Source organism: Rhagoletis pomonella, unplaced genomic scaffold (assembly GCF_013731165.1).
Source record: "Rhagoletis pomonella isolate Grant_MI unplaced genomic scaffold, Rhpom_1.0 Rhpom_scaffold_00009, whole genome shotgun sequence".
NCBI classification, from domain to species: Eukaryota; Metazoa; Arthropoda; class Insecta; order Diptera; family Tephritidae; genus Rhagoletis; species Rhagoletis pomonella.
The window spans coordinates 21,254,798-21,278,055 of NW_023458563.1; the positions used below are offsets into that span (position 1 = coordinate 21,254,798).

The following is a 23,258-nucleotide window of genomic DNA, read 5'->3' on the forward strand; positions in this document are numbered from 1 at the left end:
GGGAGTGGATGTGCTCAAGCTGTGGCCACAACTACCCTAGACTCCTGTCACGTCTTCTGCAGACTGCATCACACTCGGTGAGAATGTGAAGCGGCGTCTCGCTGCTCAAGTCACAAAACCTACAGACCTTCGACCATATGCCCAGCTTATGTAGGTGACCCCTTAGTCTGCAGTGTCCTGTAAGCAAAACTGTTACAATTCTAAGCCTCTCTTTTGGGAGGTTTATTAAGCCTTGGAATCTGTTCTTGTTAAACCCACCCAGTAAACTCTTTGACTGTCGCATTCCTCCCGAACTGTTTAGATCCCTTTGTGTGAACCTCTCTCTCCTAAGCTCCTCATTTATAGTATTGGGACCTACTACCAGGAAGGGCTCTGGGCCAACTGGAGTAATGGCTGCCGTCTCTCTAGCGAGACAGTCAGCCACCTCATTACCCTCCGCGTACCCACGCTTACCGGATGTTATTGTGTTTGCCAAGGGAGTTTAGCTTCTCAATGCACTCAAGGACCAACGAGGATTTGACTTCGTAGTATAGAAGAGCCTTGAGTGCCGCCTGACTTTCGCTCAAAATTATAATTCTCTCATTTTTGTACCCTCTACTCATGTTTGTCTCCGCACATAGGTAGATGGCATAGACTTCTGCTTGGAAGAGACTTGGATATTTCCCCATAGGAACAGAGATTCTTGTTCTGGGCCCAAGCACTCCAGCCCCTACACCTTTTAGGGTCTTGGATCTATCTGTGTACCAGTGCATTGTGCAAAAATTGTTAGACCATGTGGTTCATTTGTGCCATATTGGAGAACTTATAAAATGGTCCTCTGCAATGGAGTAGCGGGCGAAATCACGTCTCTACACGAGCTTATTGTTACCCGATCATTAATCGTGTTTTAGAGATCGTAATCGCTACACGATGTTTATTGAGTTGTGGTAGCAAGAGGCGAGTACTCCATGGAGTAATCCCTTGGAGAACTTTTGTGCAAGGCATCGCAATGTTAATTAATAAAAATAATAATAATATTTTGGCGCTTACACAATATGTTATATGTAAGATCGCAATCGCTACACGATGTTTATTGAGCTGTGGTAGCAAGAGGCGAGTACTCCATGGAGTAATCCCTTGGAGAACTTTTGTGCAAGGCATCGCAATGTTAATTAATGAAAATAATAATAATATTTTAGCGCTTACACAATATGTTATATGTAAGATCGCAAACGCTACACGATGTTCATTGAGCTGTGTTGGCAAGGAGCAAGTACTCCATGGAGTAGTCCCTTTGAGAAGTTTTGTGGTACTCTGATGCAATGCAGAGCTGGAGTATATGGTCCTCCCCAAGGTATCGCAATGTTAATAAATAATAATAATAATATATTGGCGCTTACACAATATGTTTGTCCGAGCTTCTCCTCCGATTTGTGGCATGCACCTTGATGTTGACACACAATGGTGAGGGACCTACAGTTTTACGGCGACTCCGAATGGCGATTGTATTTTATGAGAAGCTTTTTCATGGCCGAAATACACTTGGAGGTTTGCCATTGCCTGTCGAAAGGCGACCGGTATTAGAAAAACTTTGGATTTCATTTTTGCATTTATGGGGGTCGGAAACTGGGCTCGAGCGCACTCCCTGCAGAATAGTAGCGCGTACTGCTAACCAGTACACCGCATTGGCGGCCGCTCTTAGTTGGACCACATTTTTTTTATGCATGTCGGTTAAATTTGGAGTACTCCTTGACCCTTAGGGAGTACTTTTTACATGCGTGCATGGGGTACTCGCGTTTTTTGCAGGGTTTGCCGCGCCGATCACTGAGAATTGAGCACTACACCGGTTCATACCAACGCAGAACTTACAGCCCTCCCGCGCCAATGACAAAACTCAACGGCTGACTATTGTCTTTAATACTGCGCCTAATATTATGAATACGCTGGCCAGATTTCTGTGGCCAAAAATCGGGACACTTCTAAAGCATCGAACCCGAACACACAATTTTGTTAATAGAATAAAAAGGCTTAATACAGTTTTATTTAAAACAAAGCAAAAAAATTAAAAAATGTTTATTATTTTTTACGAAAATATAACATACTATCTAAAAAAAAAATGCTAACCAAAATTTTTAAATACAGAGCAGCATAGCCGGGTATGCACTAGGGATGTTAATTTTTCAGCTTTTTCCGTTCCCGGGATTTTCGGGATGTCATTATCACAATCCGGGGATCCTGGCATTAGTCCCGGGATTTAGATATTCATTACTTTTCAATAACTTAAATCTAAAAAATTGCTGCTATATTTTTTTAAAAGCTCTGCTATCATAAAATAAATAATAAATAAATGGGTTTGAAACATCCTTCTTTATTTGAAGTGGCGTTTTAATTTTTTCTCGCTGAAGTCAGGATTTATTTGAAAGGAATTTTTATTTTCAAAGATATGTTTTATTCCAAAAATTATTTAAAAAAATCAATGCAATGTAGAATAAAAATATGGGTACCAAATGCAAGAGGAAATTTCTTTAGAATTTAAAAAAATTAAAATTTTTTGTACTCACAAGGACGAATAGATAATTTTTGAAGCTGATCAAGTTACAAGGATGAAATTCGAGGATGTTATCGAGTTAATGTAAGGCCTTAACATATCATTTTTTCAAAAGCAAATATTGCGAAATTTCAAGAATAAAATTTTAAAAGGAAATTTTCAATACTTACCAGTCCTTCTGCACCAAAGGCTTGAATCTTTTTAAATTTTACAAGATTTCCTCTTTATTTCTCTAAATTTTTTAAATAATTTTTGAATTACTGACGTCAGAGTGAAAAACTAAAATCGCAATTATACTATAGTTGGCCCATGGTTTCGCGAATATATTGATAATTGTGTTTAAAATTTAGTATCGCGCGGTGCTATATGTATAATGAGCTAGACATTTATAAAAAAATATTAATTATTAAATTAGAAATATAGCCAATACTGGTCAAGAAAAGGAGTCTCTATTATTGCCTGGGATTAACATTCCTAATATGCACATACATTTTGTATGGGAAATGGCGTTGTGTTGTGATGAAAATGTGAATATTTAACATATTTCTTTTAATCTAGCTAAGTCTTTATTGTTATTTTCTAAAAAATATGTTTATTTTAAGTATGTAAAACAAAATTTGAGAAATATGGTATTTTACTGTATAAATAATGAATTTCTCAGACCCAACTTTATGATCGTGGGTTTTGAATATATATGAGAAAAGGATTGTTTAGGTACAAAACTTGTATATCTATTTGAAAAAAGGGGTTTTCAAGTATGTGGATGCAAAACATTCTTGTGATGTTTCTTGTTACACCACGTAGTTCAACGCTTGCATAAACCTGAAGAACCTGTAGGCAAAAAAGTACCTATACTCTGATGTTGTGCGACCTTGGAGACTGAAGAGATATGGGGTTTTATTGCCAAGTATTTCCCAATGAAACAAAATTTACAAAAGTAAAAATGGAAGTTGGTGAATTACTCACTCCGGGACAACTTCGTGCACTTGATCCTGAGGAACAGCAAGAGGTTAGAGGATTTAGGCGAGGAAAATAATGACGGCGAGCTTTTGGTATCTGAAGACATTGTGGACGATAACCAATGTGATGTAATTCCAGATTACTTCGATATAGAAGAATTCCATTTACCAGAGTACGACCCGGAAGGCGAAAGTGGAGATGAGGAAAGGACGCCATAACAACTGAAACCGGGGAAGCTATTCTGAGATGGAACAACTTGGTCTGCTGTACCATCACAAACTGCCAGTTTCGAACCCACAGCATACTCAGGTCTGCAAACAATGGACCAGCTCGTGTCGAAGAAAAAGAAATCAGTTGTGATCCTTTCAGGAATGCATTACAACCCCGAAGGAAGGGGCCTTAAGAAAAATTAAATTTTGATATTAGATCACAACAAAACCAAAAGTGATGTTAATAACATGGTTAAATGCTTAGCAGATTATTCAATCAAGCTGCGAACGAAGAGATATCCTTTACCATTATTTAGTAATATTCTGGACGTGGCTGCCGTTGCTACGTATGAACATAATTTACGTGGAGACAACCCACACCAGAAGGCTTCTAAAAACCGACGTATGATATTATTTCTTCAACTTAGTGAGCGCCTGGCGAAATCTAAAATAGAAGCAGGAGCTACTAATAGTCGAATAACCAGAATATTCTCTACGCGAAACGCCATTGAAGCAATAAACGGTGGTCCTTTAAGGATAATGGATGTTGCACTACCGGCAGAATAACAAGTAAAGAAGTATAAGTTTCGGGCGAAACCGCACTTCACATACCCGGCGCAGGTATCAAATATCGTGGTTTCAACTTTATCTGAACTACCTTTGCATGGTAAGTAGGGTGTTTACGTTTTCGATAATATGCAGAGTTAGACTTGATGATATAATAGAACCAAGTTAGGCACAAATCGATAAAGTGGTTACCGAAATACATCTTTGTAATCATAAAGTCAGCGGTGCCATGCCCAATTCCTCAAATATTAGTCTTATTTATTGTTAGGAGATTGTTGTACCTATTAATTTGGAGTAAATTAGCGTCCTCAGTTATGAAAGCAGTTTGCGCATTTCTGAAATTCAACGTTATTCGGGAGGTGGGTGTAATTTTAGTCCGATTTGAATAATTTTCAAAAAATTGCTTTTCCGTACCAAGGTTTGGTAGAAATTAATAAATCAGTTACCGAGATACACATTTCTGGTCATAAGTAGGCGGTGTCACGCCCATTATCCGGACGGACGAACGGGCAGACAGACATCGATTTCTCTTTTCTTTCTGAGCATTTATGTATACATTTGTCTATATCTATCTCGATTCGTTTTGGCTGTTACAAACCACCGTTATGCGAACAAAGTTAATATACCCTTGTGCACAAGTGCGCTCGGGCATAAAAAAAGGGTAATTGTTATATATATGTACATTGTTCCAAACGACGCCCAACAAACAAATCCTTCATCTTGTGCAAAAAAGTCGTTTTCGCCAAACATTCTACTAATTTGGGGCAATGCAATAGATGTAACTAAAAAGTTTATAATTTCCAATTTATTCATATATTTTTTATTTTACATGTTTATATTTATACCCGAGCGCACTTGTGCACAAGGGTATATTAATTTTGTTCACATAACGGTTGTTTGTAACAGCCAAAACGAATCGAGATAGATATAGACAAATGTATACATAAATGATCAGGATGAAAAAAGAAATCGATTAAGCCATGTCAGTCAGTCCGTCCGTCTGTCCGTCTGTCCGTCTGTCCGTGCACACGATAACTCGAGCAAAAATTGAGATATCTCAACGAAATTTGGTATGTAGGTTTCCCTTAATCCAAGGTAGGTTGGTATTGAAAATGGGCGAAATCGGATTTTAACCACGCCCACTTCCCATATAACGGTAATTTCCAGAAATACGAAAACTGCGATATTTTAGTAACTACTGAATTCACTCAAAATTGATATTTACAATAGTTTTTAGACGAAAAATAAGATTATTATAATTTTTTGGAAAATGGGCGTAGCCACGCCCACTTATGGTTACATGTGTATATCTTGGTAACCGCTGCACCAATTTGTTCCAAACTTGGCACAGTTGTTGGCCTTCGCATGACATACCAAATGGCCGAAAATTTTTAAAATCGCTCAATAACCACGCCTACTTCCCATATAACGGTAATTTTCAGAAATACGAAAACTGCTATATTTTAGTAACTACTGGAGATTATTCACTCAAAATTGATATTTATAATAAGTTTTAGACGAAAAATAAGAATATTATAAATTTTTGGAAAATGGGCGTAGTCACGCCCACTTATGGTTGCATGTGTATATCTTGGTAACCGCTGAACCAATTTCTTCCAAACTTGGCACAGTTGTTGGCCTTGGTACAGCATAAAAAACCGCCGAAACTTTTTAAAATCGGACAATAACCACACCCACATGCCATATAACGGTAATTTAGAGAAATACAAAATCTTCGATAAATCATTAAATATTGAAGCTAATTTATTCAAAATTGATGCTTGCAACAATTCTTTACCAAGAAATACGTTTATGGTAAAAGTTTGGAAAATGGGCGTGGCACCGCCCACTTATGATCACATATAAGTATATCGGTAACCGTTCTACCAATTTGTACCAAACTCGGTATGGTTATTGTACTTGCCACGTGTAAGCAAAACGTTGAAAATTATTGAAATCGAACTAAAATAACGGCCGATTCTCATATAACGGTAAATTTAAGAAATGCTTGAAACTTCAATATTTCGAAATTGAAGGACGCTAATTTACTCAAAATTGATACACCTCGGCTTACCATCTAGCGGAAGGTTTCGGAAGGGTGAAAAAACATATATTTAATACTTGCGCCGGGTTTTTAATGTTCGGCTCCGCCCGAACTTAGACTTTCTTACTTGTTTCATTATATTCTTGTACTATATTAAGAATTTGATTCGGAATAAAGTTCGAAGTAAAGTTCAAATGTATCAACATTAGGAATGTTAATGCCGGGATCCCGGTCTGTTTAAGATCTCGAAAATCCCGGGATTCTTGGCAAGTAATCCTGGGATTTTCGGGATTTGTAATTTGCACTGAGGGCAAGAATAGAAACTCCTTTTCTCAACCAGTATTGGCTATATTTCTTTTTTTATTTAATACTTAATATTTTTTTATAAATGTCTAGCTCATTATACATACAAAACCGCGCGATAGTAAATTTTAAGCACAAATATCAATATATTCGCGAAATCATGGGCCAAATATAGTAAAATTGCGTTTTTAATTTTTCACTCTGACGTCAGTAATTAAAAATGATTTAAAAAATTCAGAGAAATGTGCTCAGAGAAGAAGCATGGGTATAAAATTAATGAGAAAATCCCGTAGAATTTAAACAGATTCAAGTTTCTGGTGCAGAAGGGCTCGTAAATATTGAAAATGTCATTTTAAAATTTTATCCTTGAAATTGCACAATATTTGTTTTTGAAAAAATTATATGTTAAGGGCTTAAAAATTACCTATTCGGCCTTGTGAATCCAAAAAATTAAAATTTTTTATTCTAAAGAAATTTCCTATTGCATTTGTTACCCATATTTTTGTTCTACATTGCATTGAATTTTTTTAATAATTTTTGGAATTAATCATATCTTTGAAATTATAAAGTCCTTCAAAATAAATCCTGCGGTCAGAGAGAAAAAATAATAGCGCCACTTTAAATAAAAAAGTAGGTTTCAAACCCATTTATTTATTATTTATTTCATGGTAGGAGAGCTTCTCAAACAATATAGATTCAATTGTTTCGATTCAGGTTTTTGAAAAGTAATGAATGAAAAAAAATGTCCATCGATAACTTAAATTTGTGATACACAATGGCTAGAGGCGTCGCCTGAGTGCATTCTTTCATATATTTATGTATGTGCCAGTTTTACCGTTATATATTTTTTATCTACTCCTTTATTCCATGGGGTATTCACGCTTTATTTAAATTTAAAAATTTAAATTACTATACCGTTTTAAAAATCTGAAAATTCACTGCGGGAAATTTTTGTATTCTCTTTTTGTCTTCGCGTTCTCGTTTGTGCGTTTATAAGTTTTGAAAAAAGGTTTTGAACGAACCATTATATCACATTCCTAGGCAAGTTTTGAAAGAATATTTTCGATACTAAATTTTACTAAAACAAAATGTTGAAATCAGCTTTATATAGAAACAATGTCATCGTTAATTAAGAAAGAGATGTTCTTAAATATCATAACTTTACGATACTCACATATGGACTAGATTTGTTTGATTTATTTTATTATATTTTAATTTGAATTATTTGTTTATAAAAATATAGTTTATTTCTTAACAAACACTAAATGAAAATAAGTTCAATCTTTGAACAACCTTAAAAAAACAATCGACAAACTTTCGTAAAAATTTCGAACTTTTTATTCCAATATTTTTTAGTTTTTAGCTCATTCAATTTTAGTCTAATAAAGTGCAGATATAATGTAGCTGTGATTTACAGTTGATGTATGGCATATTTTTGACGATGTCGGTAATTTTTTTCCATATTATCTAAGTATGTTCGACGATTTTTTTAATGAAGAAAATGAGCAACGCCTTCATCAAAAAAAAATATTAAAAATCAACGATAAGTCGCAGCTATGTATTTTAAACTCTCGCTTTATTTGAATTGATCGGGCTACAAAACTGCATACTCAAAATATGTATTTATAGGAAATCTAATTAAAAAGCTTTACGAAAGTTTGTTGATTTTGTTTATGTTGCGCAAAGATTAAACCTTGAATTTATACGGGTTTTTCTTAAAGTGTAAACTGCATTTTTATAAACAAATAATTAAAATTATTTAATTTTAAGATAAATGGCCAATCTAGTTAACATGTATAAAGTTTTGATAAGCAATTGAAATGTCAAATTTCAGTACTGAATTTAGAGAAGATGTCTCTTTTATCCATTCATAATAACTTAAAAAAATTTGTTTGTTAAGAAGTGTATCTTAAAATATCTGCCTTGACATTTATGTTAAAAGTGTAAAATATGTAAATGTACCTACATAAACTTTCGCGTGAATACCATCAAAGCATTGGTTTTGAAGGGAATCTATGTATGCATGCATGCATATGAGCAAATTAAAAAAGCGATACAATTTACAGTCGAAAAGTACAGTTTTTGTATAGATTATAGATTAATTCCCAACGCTGTGGGGAACTAAGCAAAATGGCCTAGTGTATTTCGCAAATATTCAAATACATAATCCACCAACCGATAATTTTATATATTCATTAAAAGATAATTTGTCATCAGTCTGAAATAAAAAAATTATAAATCGGAAGGGTAAAATAGTATTGTGTTATTAATTCAAAAATAAAAAGTTTAATTTCAATGACGAAGGGGGATCTATCCCCCCCCCCCCCTGACCACGCCACTGCCCGGGACTAATCCCGGGATCCCGGGATTGTGACAACGCCACCCCGAAAATGCCGGGATCGGAAAAAGCCGAAAAATTTATATCCCTAATCAACATATTTGCATGCGTTTTCACATGCATACCCGGGTATGCAGACTTGGGAATATGGTGTAGAATACTTTTGTTGAGGACATCATGAAATTTCAAGTTAATCCGATGTATAGTTTCCAAGATATAGCAATTTGAAAACGCTAAACATACCCGGGTATGTTACTGTTGACATAAAGGTTAATAAACGAATGAAGGATACACTGAAAATCGGGACTTAATCGGCACAAATATGAGAAATCGGGACACTTATACATCCCAACTTTTAAAAAATATTCAGCGGGACAATTTTCTCAAAATCGGTACTGTTCCCTCAAAATCGGAACGAATGGTCCCCGTAACTATGAAGCAAACTTACTTTAAGCTATCTAATGGTGACAATTGTCATTGTTATCAGAGTGTTCGGATTTGGCGATTTCGCGCCAATTTGGCGATTTTTTTGCATCATGCATTATCATCACTGGTTTCACCATATCCGAAATGTGGATTACGTTTACGAAGACGAAGCGAACATGTGCTACGAAGTAGTGATGTAAACATATGTAAAATTTTACCTACTCTCAGACTTTCAAATTTGAATGTATACTCGGTACAAGCAGGTGCGATGAATGGCGCAATAAATAGATGAAGTAATAAAATAGCTTTCTCGCTTTATTTTCTGACATTCGGCTGTCTTATAGTCACATTTTATAGGCATCCCTACAAGAACAGTGATAGTCATTTGATTGATCATGTGATACTCACTGGTGATGGAAATGTCCATCAAACACTCCCATCACGTTTTTAAGGCCAATGTGCAAAAAATGATGAAAACAAATGTATACATGTGGTTTTTTATCTTCTTTCAACTTACGGCCTTATTTAGTGGTCTCTTTTTAACCAACGCAATATTTGCAAATGTGTTAGTAAGATAAATGAGAATGTGTTAGTTTCCATCACCGAATTCTTGTAGGGATGTTTTTAAATAAGGCAGTGTCAAAATATTTCTTCTCTGGCATAATTCCACCATGGGTGGGGTGCATGCAATAACACCAGACGCAATAATTCCCATTACTTAGACATTAAAAAGCAGTTTCAGAAGTGAACTAGTGTAATTTTATTATTATTCTTTTTTCTAAACGGTTATAATGACAGCAGTGCATAATTGTGAAAGGAGGGGAGGGGGGCGGGAGACGCGGAGGGGCGGCGCGCGAACGCGGGCCTCCGCGACGCTGGGCACTTTCAAAATTGTATACTTACAAATCCGTCCATTTAACTTGTTCATGCACTACGTTTTGTCAAATGTAACTGGGTGACTACCTATGCACACTATTTTGCTTTATTACTCAATTATTAAGTTTAAAAGTTGGTCTTATTGCTCAACGAGAAATGAAATAAAGCAAACTTGTGTTATTTCACATGCAATCGGGACATGTCGACGATGAAAGCGCAAGGTCAAATAATAAAGGTGACTGGACTTCTGACGAAAAGCCTCTGCAGTTGAACATGCGTAAATGGGGAATAATTGGGGCCGTCTGCTATATATTCAGCCTCAAATTTTTTACAAAATTCGACATTTATCAAATTTAAAACTTCCTTATTTAAGAACGAGAAAACTATCAAATTTGTTTCTTATTTTTATCAAAACTATTGGTCAAATCTTATAATTTTGATGTATGATGACTACAAAAACGTTAAACAACTTTAAGGCGAACTGACCCAATTTTCTCAAGTGAGCCACCCAAAGTTGAATTTTCGATTTTTTATATGTCATTGACCGATTTTGAAAAGAGGATGGTTCCGTGCGCAGAAGTGGAAAACTTTTGACTGCCATTCACCAGGGAGTGGCCAGAAGTGATTCTTGTGCGTACGGTTCAAATCGCAGCTCACAACGTCCGGATATTTATATCCACGTATCCTCTGGGTAGCAACCAAACACGCGTTTGGGAGCGAGCTAAAGTGAGAAGGCGTAAAATTTGGCGTGCGCTGGGCTTGGGTCCCGTCACGTTAAAACCCCGCCCAATGAAAAACCAAAAGCAGCCTCGGATGAGACCCCCTTTTTCTGATGACGACCACGGCAAACGTATTAAGGGCTATGATGTGGGGGTATGCAAGTGGATCCTTCAATGGGGAAGGTGCCTCTGCCCGGCTGGTTGATGTCCGAGGGGTTGAAGGACGAGAGGTCCAAGGATCTCTTCTATGAGCGCTTGGAGCGTACATATGAGCGCTGCCCCATACACGATATCAAAATAGTGTTCGGCGATTTTAATGCCAAGGTGGGCAAGGAAGGGATCTTTGGCGCCACTGTCGGCGAATTCAGCCTCCACGACGAAACGACCGATAACGTACTGAGGATGATCGTCTTCGGCAGCGCCCGGAACATGGTAATATGTAGACTAGGTTCCAGCATAAAAAGATCCACCAAGCTACATGGGTGTCTCCAGATCGAAAAACGAGAAACAAAATCGACCGTGTTTTGGTAGACGGGAGGCATGCTTCCAGTATTTTAGACGTACGTACACTCCGAGGGCCAAACAGCGACTCGAACCACTATCTTGTTGCAGCCAAGATACGCACCCGCCCCTGTGCAGCAGTAAATGTGTGCCCATCAATGCAAGGAAAGCTTAACGTCGAAAAGTTGCAATCGCAACAGACGGACAAGTTATTCGCCACTCGACTCTCACACCTGCACTCTTCAACAAACTGACATACGCGAGCAGTGGAGCCACATTTAATGCTCATTAAGTACGAAAGAACAACTGGTACGATGAGGAGTGTCAAGAAGCTGCAGATAAAAATATGCCGCCTTCAGGGCCACGCTGGGATCGGGCGCAACGCGAGCCATGTGGGACCGTTATAGGGATCTGAAGAGGGAAACGAGACGTATTTCCCGCATTAAGAAGATAGAGACCAAAATACGTGAGTGCGAAGATCTTGAAATGCAGGCCGACAGGAAAAACGCCCGCAAATTTTATCAGAGAGTTAGGAGAGGAAGGTTTCAGGACCATGGCGAACTCCTGTAAGAATAACAATGGCGACCTAGTGACCGATGTCCAGAATGTACTTAAATTATGGAGGGAACACTTTTCCACCCTGTTGAATGACAGCAGCACTGAAAGTGGTGGAGAAGACGAACCCGAGCCCCCATTAAATGACGATGTAGTCGAAGACCCGTCTGACCAGACTGTCCAGATTGTTTTTAAAAAAAGCGCAATTTCTGAAAAAAAATCGCCAAAAATCGCCAACTTTTTTAAATAAAATTCATGATCGATTTCAAATTAACAAATCTTTTATTTAAAAAATGAGATCTTGTTATAATATAGTTTTTAAAACCAAAAACGAATATAATACCTTCAGGGGATAATAATAAATAACACAATTCACTTATATAATAGTGATGTACAAACAATTTTCATTAAAAATACGCATACTTTTCAAAAATATTTGTTTCAACGCATTTTGCAATAGGACTGCCCAATTATTAAATTTATTATAAGTCATATTAATTAATTAATCGTAAAATCCGCTTTTAAGAGCTCGGCGCTAAAAATAAAATAAAAACCTATAAAAAGGCGAGATCAGCTATTTCCACAATTTCTTCAAAATCACCTATAGTGTCTGAATCATTTACATTTCTGTTGTTGTCATATATTGAGCTATTCAACCTTGATAACATACTGTTTGATATTGGAAACGTTTTGCAGCAGAAACTATTAGCCTTCATATAACACTTTATTTGAACCATTGAATTAAGGCTTTCCAACCTCATCCTATTTCGAATCTTAGTTTTTGTTGAATTCATTACTTAAAAATCAGCTCAATAAAAGCATATGAGTGCGCCAAGGATAATAATATGAAGGCTACTTTACTTATATTTTCAAACACTCCGTAAGCAATTATCCAAAATTCTTCAGAGTCGGATGGAATGGTTCTGAAGAAAGTTATTGACAGGTCCCTCAAACTCGCCCTCTTGTGATTCACACACTTTTCTAGTGACAAAATCAAAGCTTTTTAAAGGTATTATATTGACTAGGTAACCGTTTCAAAATTTCTTCGAATAGGGTGATTAACAATTTTTGACAGTCTTTTAATATGCTTTTTAAATCAAGTTTATCACGCAGTTCATTAGCCTCTTCTGTACAATTATCGTGAAAAACTAAGTTTTGTATATTTTTGTAATTGGAAAAATTTTATTTAAATGGAAAAAATCGCCCAAAATCGCCAATGGTGATTTCTAAAATTTTTACGCGCAAATATCCCAAGAAAATCGCCAAATTGGTGCGAAATCGCCGAATCTGGACACTCTGCGTCTGACTATGACAAGGTACGAATAGCGATTACGCGGCTGAAATACAACAAAGCTGCTGGAGCTGATGGCCTGCCAGCCGAGCTATTCAAGTACGGCGGCGAGGAGCTGATAAGGTGCTTGCATCAGCTCTTATGCAGAATATGGTCAGATGAGCGCATGCCCAACGACTGGAATTTAAGTGTGCTTTGCCCAATCTACAAGAAAGGCGATCCCACCACAAGCGCCAAATACCGCGGAATCAGCCTTCTAAGCATAGGTAACAAGGTCTTTTTCAGTGTATTGTGTGAAAAACTGAAGCCCACAGTCAACGAACTGATTGGACCTTATCAGTGTGGTTTTAGACCTGGCAAATCCATCATATTAAATTACACGGCTGTGTAAAATGACGTTGAGCAATACCGCCCGGTAAACTCAATAACGTGGATATTCCACAGCGTAATGAAACAAAATGTTTAGGCATGCACCTCGACAGCAAACTTCCGTGAAAAACTCTACTCACTAAACGTAAAGCACGTGGATATTCCACAGCGTAATGAAACAAAATGTTTAGGCATGCACCTCGACAGCAAACTTCCGTGAAAAACTCTACTCACTAAACGTAAAGCACTGGGAATGAAGCTCAGAAATATACACTGGTTACTGAACCCAAAATCTCAAGGCTCACTCGAGAGTAAGGTCTTACTCTATTCATCTGTTTTAAAACCGAATATAGACACATGGGACACAATTAAGATGCTCTACAGCGACCTCCAATATAGAAACACTCCAAATATTCCAATATCCCTACTGTTGCTTCTGAAATAAAAAAGCACGCCTTGGCCGACCAACAAGAAATTCATCATCACACAAATCCTCTTATTTCCACACGCACTTGTCATAGAGTATCATTCCAGCGACTTAAAAAAATCAATTTTAGCTCTTTATTCATATTGAACACCTGCGAATAAAATATGGTTGCACCATTCGGTGTACTCCATACTTGATTATTTTTATTTAGTAACTAGCAAATACCCGGCGTGCGTCACTGCGCCTTGAAAAGTATTTTTGTGTTGTTTAATACCCCTATTGTAATATTAATTTTGTTTAATCAATTTAATTGAATAAAATTTTTCAAACAGGTGGAAACCCTCCTCAAACATATTATCGGCAGTAAGCCTTCTTAACCCTCTTTCTTTTGACAGCCATATTGCAATATTTACTTTATCTTAGTAATTTACTTAAACTGCAATTTTCAAACAGGGGACAACTCTCTATTTTATTTCTTCTTATATATTCCTCTAGCAATACAATGGTGAAAGCTGTATTCAATTTCATGTATTAGTTTTCGAGTGATGCGCGTACAAACGTACAGATAGACAGACCGACAAAGATTCTAAAATTTTTTGATTTGGTTTCTATTGCTCTAATATTTCTTTTATGTATAATATATAGACATCGGTCAGTTACAATTTTAATAACATTAACATATGTGTAAGCGCCAATCTATTATTATTATTTAAACTTGGAGCCACTGAAAACAAATTTATAAATATTTTAATAAGCTTTTTGTTTAATTACAGGCAAACTTGAACCACATGCGTCAGGTTTCAATATGGGATATCTGGTATCGCCGTATTCGTACTCGAATGGTGGCGCAGGTGGACTGCCGGTAACAATGGTAAGTTTTTCAAGCTTTCATATCTGTGTTGGCTTTACTATAATGCGGCATTCCCTTTATCCTTTAAACGACAAGGAATTTTTTAATGAGACTTAATAAGAATATGGACTTGCTAATATGGGAACAATTTCTTGCACCTTTATTTGCCAAGAGTTCTTCAACGGCTCGGCGCCAGTGAGTCATTCGCAATCGTATGCTGCGAATGCCGCAATATACTAAAGCCAGCCTTTCGACATAAGCTACTATTCCATATGAACACAGATATATTCCTATGGACTGTTGAGAGCGAAAAAAAATTTTTAAATTTATGATGGCTAAAAACGTATATGACCATCATTAAAATTTCCTCATGAATGTTTTTTGCTTTTGATGTTTTTTTCATAAATAAATTTGTTTATGTTTTCTTTTCTAATAAACACACACTGTGATTTATGTAACTAAAAAAAAGTATGTATGTGCCAAGGTACATTGAACAGGTAGTATCAGTAGAGCAGCTGATTGATTTATTTTCAAATTATTTGGTCTCGAAAATGTCAAATATTTTTAATTTTTTCTCACAAAAATTCTTAATTGTTAAAATCCATTTGCATGTGAAACCTTTTTCCATACAAACCAAGCGATTGAATAGCAGCTTTTGGAACGTTCGCCCAACTCAGCAGCACAACCGCTGATTACTGGGCCTTGCAAAGGATGGATCAATGCTTCGAGAAGCAAACAAACTTACTAGGAAAGAAAGTTGCATCAATTTTTATTTTTTCCAATTTCAATTTTTTATTTTTGTGCCTTGGTATGTGTCATGGCGCAATAAACAGGTGAAGTAATAAGGAAGCATTCTCTGTTCATTTTCTGACGTTCGGCTGCCTTATATATCACAATGTTGCCTTTATTCGTTTAAAGTTTTATGTGTTGCTTCTTTGGAAGTATTTACATATATTTTGGGGGCACTTTGGCCATTTATTATTTGCTTGCAACATTGTTTTTTTCTAAAATTATCCGTTTGAACTTTTGTGGAAAATATGTTTTTTTCTAAAATTTTCGTTTGAATTTTTGTATTCAACAATTTATATTGAGCTCGAGGCCGTTTTAAATTAAAATTTTTATTGTGGAAAAGCAACAATAATTTGAAAAAATTTAATTTTAACAATTTATATTGAGCTCGAGGCCGTTTTAAATGAAAATTTGTATTGTGGAAAAGCAACAATAATTTGAAAAATTGGTAGAAGTGCTATTTCGGAAATCACCACATTTCCTCATCAGACTTCTTTCAGTAGGATTCGAACCGACGATCCCACTGAATCAGCCAGTTGCCTATGCACTGTGCTAAGTACGCCTTGTAAATTATCGTTTGCTTTTTTCCACTATTTTCATTTTTGTTATGCCAACACAATCAAGCGCAGCTATTCCGCTGCAATTCACTTGATCATGTGGTTGTTGGTATTGTTGGTTTTTTGCTAATAATTCTATTTTTAGTATGTAACTTTTAGGTGTGCTCGTCCTTACGTTATTTGTTTTTTTGTTATTTTTTTTTGGCCTTTATAACAATTATATTCAACAATTTATATTGAGCTCGAGGCCGTTTTAAATGAAAATTTTTATTGTTTAAAAGCAACAATAATTTGAAAAAATGGTAGAAGTGATAGCTATTTCGGAAATCACCACATTTCCTCATCAGACTTCTTTCAGTAGGATTCGAACCGACGATCCCACTGACTCAGCCAGTTGCCTATGCACCGTGCTAAGTACGCCTTGTAAATTATCGTTTGCTTTATTCCACCATTTTCATTTTTGCTATGCCAACACAATCAAGCGCAGCTACTCCGCTGCAATTCACTTGATCATGTGGTTGTTGGTATTGTTGGTTTTTTTGCTAATAATTCTATTTTTAGAATGTTTAACTTTTAGGTGTGCTCGTCCTTAAGTTATTTGTTTTTTTGTTATTTTTTTTGGCCTTTATAACAATTATATTCAACAATTTATATTGAGCTCGAGGCCGTTTTAAATGAAAATTTTTATTGTGGAAAAGCAACAATAATTTGAAAAAATGGTAGAAGTGATAGCTATTTCGGAAATCACCACATTCCTCATCAGACTTCTTTCAGTAGGATTCGAACCGACGATCCCACTGACTCAGCCAGTTGCCTATGCACCGTGCTAAGTACGCCTTGTAAATTATCGTTTGCTATTTTCCACTATTTTCATTTTTGTTATGCCAACACAATGAAGCGCAGCTATCCGCAGCAATTCACTTGATCATGTGGTTGTTGGTATTGTTGGTTTTTTGCTAATAATTCTATTTTTTTTTTGAATTTTTGTGGAAAAATACTATATAATTTATTTGTGATTAAAAAATTTATAAGGCCTAAGCCAAGCTGTGTAATTTGCAGAAAAACGTGGACTTACGTCCGCTTGTTCCCCTCACCAGCGGAGCAGGTTAGGCTGAATAACTTGGATATTTCAAATATTTAATGGGTAATTTCTAGCACCACCAATTTCTCTGAAAAATGATTATCCCACAGCCATGAAAGAGGCCTTCCAATAAATGTGAAAAAGCTATTTTTAAGTGCAGGATAAATTATTTAAATAAGCGCTTAAAAGGCAAATGTAATAATCGATTAATCTTTATAAACGTCCCATGTATACCTATTTAAATTTATTTATTTAAACCTTATAACCATCATCATAATTTTTCAACATATATCGTGTACATAAATTTAAAAATCGCCGCAGTTTAAAATTTTTAGAGTTTTGTTAGTTTTTATTCTTGAAGTTTCCCCTTTTTAATAACTTGAGTGGAATTCCAAAATTTTCTTAACTTTCAAAACTTTGTGAATTGAGAAATTTAAGTAAACCCCAATAATTCAATATAATGATGAATTCAGTGAATTCGAAAAACTTATAGGCCTACTTAAATAACATAATACTTCGAGCTTAACACACAGCTAAAATTTCAAACTCAAGTCAAATTTGACACACTTTTTCCATGAATTAATATTTTCAAAAGCATCCATTCATTAGGTTTGTTCCCCAAGCTTCTCGAAGTCACTTCGAGTTACATATACGCGCTCCGCAAGTAAGTTATCGAGTTTCTTTGATATACGATTGCTCGAGTTTTTCTACAAGTAGCTTGTGGGACAAACCTGTTATATGTATATTCTTGTAATGATATTTCACGATATTCAGTTGAATATTATGAAAATACATGTTACACAGTCTTGGGGGAGGGAAATTTACCCAATTTCCCCTACCTGTGTCCGCCACTGTAACCATTAATATCACGTGTTGCGTTTTTGTATTCACGTTGCTGATTTCATATATCTAATTTCATCTCTTCATAAAATTATCAAGATTTGTCTATGCATCCGTTAATATTGTTCTTGAAAGAATTTCTTTGTCGAGCGTACTTTTTATTTTGATGTCAGCGCCATCTATAGGGGTATTCATGATCCGGTGCATACAGTTTAGCATGGTGCATGGATAGCATAAATAGCATGATTGGCTAATTTTGTTGTTGTTTGAACACATGCAACAAAAACAAGCATGCTATATATGCTATCTATGCACCATGCTAAACAGTCCTCTTTTTTTGACCCATTGTCCTGGCAATTTATTTATTTTATACGGGACGGTAAATGTTCTGTATTTCTTTTAATGTCCTGTATTTGTCCCGTATTCGGTGTTTCGACGCCTTAACAGCTCATTCAAATGATATGGCTATGAACGAGTTTTAAGTGATGTTGGTATATGATCGTAATTTTCTCCATAAACAGTTATTTTTTTCCTAATCTGAATGCCTGTGTTTCGATTCGGGGAATGCATACAGTGACCAAAATATAAATTAGGACTCAACATTTTAGCAAAGTTTGGCAATATTTCCTTAGTTTATTGTTTTATTATTTTTTATGAAAGTAAAGCTGTTTTCCTAACAAAAACCATATAATACTGTTTAGGTGCGACTGCTAAGACCAGGCGCCTAAATTTGTGCTATGTGCTGCTGCATGTCCAAAAATTTCCTTCATTAAATTAATAAAATCTTCGCACATGCACTTCTCAACTGCCATGTAATAAAACTTTCTTAAGTTATAATTTGATGGCAGTTAAAAGTATGCTCAGCCAAGTCTGATGCATCTTCGGCCAACTATCCGGATTATTTTTCGGTCTCTGCAAGGTGGTAAATGAACTTTACCATCTGCCACAGTGCCTACTCACTTTTTACTTAAATAAATAACCGATGCTCGGCCTAGTCTGATGCATCCTCCGGACAATGCTTCCGGAGCCATTTGCGGACCCTGCATGACATACAATCTTGAATAGGTGGTAAAAGAACTTTACCATTGGCCACAGTGCCTACCCACTATTTTTGCACCAATAAATATATATATATTTTTTTTATATAAATACAGACAAGTAGGAATGAAACGATGCCATGCAGGTATCGATACCTTTACTTGGAAGTAGTATCGATACCTTTACTTGGAAGTAGTATCGAAGGAAAGTATCGATGCACGAAAAATATTGAATCTAAAGTATCGAACCTACTCTTATCGGTACTTTTGGCTATGAAAGTATTCCGTGTGAACTCAATTAAAGTTAATTTTGTAAGTAATAAATTAATCATCCTTGGCGAATCCTAAACTCCAAATAATAAAAGTGAATAATGTAAGAACTGAAAATAAATAAAACAACAAAACATAACAAAAGTATATCTGTGGACTTTTGACAAAACTACTTCCTTGCTTTCTGTAGGTTGGAATTTAGAGTTAATTTTAAGGAGCTTCCAAATAGAATTTTTAAATTTTTATTTAACTTTCATTAAGATAGCATCTTAAACTACTCCTATAAACGATTAAAAATGTCATACGAGAACTCAGTTAATTGTTGCTTTGAATAGAAAATTATCTCAATCGGGAGAAGTTGTTTTGTCAAATGTTCACAGATACGTTTAATGATGAATGGTATTTAACAGAGATAATACCTTGAAAAAGTTTACAAGAAGTAATCTCGTTTACCCTTAGAACCGTGAGTTGGGCACTCAGCATAATCATGTTTGATGTTGAATTTCGGGGGTTTGGGAAGTCCAATTTAGTTTTTTATCGTAGACAGATATATTGTACCTTGGTTTATAAGTTTACAAAATTGCAGGTGTACATCTCTTATCGTAAAAAAGTAAATTGTTTTTAAAAAGTTTATTACAAGCTGTTTTTAGGTAAAAAAGACAAAAAATAAAAAATTTCACTTTTAATAGCCATTTTAAAGGGCTGATTAAATGAAAAATTATTTTATCTTAAGACCGACCTTGAAAAGAAAAATCTTTTGACTTACACAGTCAGGGTTGCCAGGTTGTTGAAAATAGAAATCGTCAAAATGGTTCTCGAAAATCGTCCTTTGTATTGGAAAATCGTCAACACACAAAATATTAAATTAAACAGTGTCCGGAAAAATTTTGGCAGCTGATTGTTATACGAAAACAAGTAAGAAAGTCTAAGTTCGGGTGGGGCCGAACATTAAATACCCGGCGCAAGTATTAAATATCTGTTTTCCACCTTTCCGAAAGCTACCGCTACATGATAAGCGGGTGTATAAATATTAAGTAAACTAGCATCCTTAAATTTCGAAATATTGAAATTTCAAGCATTTCTGAAATTTACCGTTATATGAAAAGCGGCCGTAATTTTGGTCCGATTTCAATAATTTTCAACGGTTTTGCTTTTGCTAGAACGGTTAACGATATACATATATGCGATCATAAGTGGGTGGTGCCACGCCCATTTTCCAAAATTTTATCATAAGCGTATTTCCTAATAAAGAATTGTTGCAACCATCAATTTTGAATAAATTAGCTTTAATATTTACTGATTTATCGAGGATTTCGTATTTCTCGAAATTACCTTTATATGGGACGTGGGCGTGGTTATTGTCCGATTTTAAAAATTTTCGGCCATTTGGTATTTTCTAGCAAGGCTAACAACTGCGCCAAGTTTGAAAAAAATCTGTGCAGCGGTTACCAAAATATACACATGTAACTATAAGTGGGCGTGGCTACGCCCATTTTTCAAAAATTTTTAATATTCTTATTTCTCGTCTAAAAGTTATTCTAAATGTCAATTTTGAGTGATTTATCTTCAGTAGTTACTAAAATATCGCAGTTTCCGTATTTCTGAAAATTACCGTTATATGGGAGGTAGGCGTGGTTATTGTCCGATTTCGCCCATTTTCAATACCATCCGTCCTACGCCCAAAAGAAGTGCATGTACGAAGTTCCGTTAAGATATCTCAATTTTTACTCGAGTTATCGTGTACACAGACGGACGGACGAACGGACAGACAGTCACCGCTTAATCGATTTCTCTTTTCATTCTGATCATTTATGTATACATTTGTCTATATCTATCTCGATTCGTTTTGCCTGTTACAAACAACCGTTATGTGAACAAAGTTATAATACCCTTGTGCACAAGTGCGCTCGGGTATAAAAAAATAAATGTAAAAAACCTCTTACGAATTACTAAAATTCACATTACCTATAACATAAATATGTTTAATTGCATATAGATAAATAATATACATATTATCTAATGTACTAAGCCTTACTAACTAACTAAGGTGATAAAAAAATGCCTGCTAAAAATATTTCTTTAACCCTTGTGTGTTGGGGGGTACTTGGGTATATAACCGACTTTTTAAAAGTGGATGTCCATATTTCCTTTTCCATTTTATTGAAATTTTTTTAGTCATTGCATATAAATGGTAAAGGAACTCTTTCCCAAAATCCTTAGAATTCAAAATAAAGACCTGAAATGGGAAGTTTGGTATCTTCTTTTAGAGTTCATATATATAAAAATCTTTTAGTTTGGGTTAAAGATTTTTGCGTTATAGGGTTAAACGCCCAATTATTACTTAGAAAAGTAAAAAAAAATCGAAAAATCGCTACTAAAAAAACTGGCAATGAAAAACTGCACACAATGAAAAAATCGTCATTTGCTTTTCGAAATCGTCAAATCGTCAAGACGGTTAAAACTCTTCCAAATGACGACCAAATCGTCAACCTGACAACCCTGAGCACAGTGTGCAATTAACTAAAAAAAAAAATATTTTAAATACATTTTTTGGATTTTGCGACCAAGGAAATGGATTTTTTGATGCAAGAACAGCAAAAATATCTGTTAAAAAAGTACATTGCATACTGGTTTCAGGAAAAAATTAACATATTCAATACTTGAAGGTCGCTGGCGTTTAAACAGCCATAAAGCGTTGGCATTGGAGGAAAAAATACGAAAGAAAATTCGCGCTGGTATCAGGTTTCGATACGAGTATTTTTTATCGATACCTACTCAGTACTTGGTTTAAAAGTATCGATACCAAAATTACTTGTTATCGAACAAAAAGTATCGACTATGTACTTGTATTTACTCGTATCGTTTCATCCCTACATACATGCAAACATACTGGTCTTCCCTCTCACTGACTTATTCAAATACAAAATTTCTAACTATAAAAACTATAAAAATTAATTCTGCAATGTCACCAATTCACCAAAATTTGAAACTCCTTAATTAGAATCTTTAGAAAAAATTTAGTTTGCAGTTTTGTACCTCATTAAAATTGAGTGCTGCCATTTGCTTCTCTTTTAAAGAAGATGGTCGAACATACTTAGCTACTTTGTATGAAAAGATGCGTATGAAAAAGATCGTCAACAAAAAAAAATTTTCAAAAATTAACGGCAAGTCTTAGCGACTTCGCACCTTATTATACTAAAATTTAGGGATTTTTTTAACAAATTTTGCGAGGTAAAAATCTCGGGGAAAATTTCCTACAAATTTGTGATGTTACCACAAGGATGCTGTTTCAAGGATAATACATCTAGGATCATTGAAGAAGGTTTAAAGATCAGTAAGTTTTTGTTGAAAAAATTTGCAAAATTATTTTTTGTCCCGTATTCGGCTTCCATAAATATGGTCACAGTAACCATGCTCGACAGTATGCACCGGATCATGACTACCCCTTTTGTCTTATTACGTTTCAACTAAACATGCCAAATGTGAAAAAATCAGAGCATAAATACGGTTTTTCAAAATATTACCTTGTTTATACCGACACATAAAGCGCTGTGACACAGTTCGGTGTGATTCAAAACAGATGCATAAACAAAATTTCAATACGCGTTGAAATCGAAAAGTGTATTGACTCGAATTTGTTTTCAAATCGGTTTTTTATTTCTCACATCGGTTAGAACACCCGTATAAACAAATAATTAATTTAAGGTGAAATCAAAATTGTC

The 23,258-nt window shown here is 35.3% G+C and overlaps 1 protein-coding gene across 1 annotated transcript in view; it reads left to right on the forward strand.

The window, feature by feature from the left end:
• LOC118745625 (protein pangolin, isoforms A/H/I/S-like) overlaps positions 1-23,258 on the forward strand; it is a gene marked incomplete at its 3' end in the record, with an annotated part of 680,824 nt that overhangs the window by 226,296 nt on the left and 431,270 nt on the right. The window contains 1 exon segment of the mRNA XM_036479157.1: positions 14,886-14,983. Within this exon segment, the coding sequence (XP_036335050.1) occupies positions 14,886-14,983 (98 nt within the window).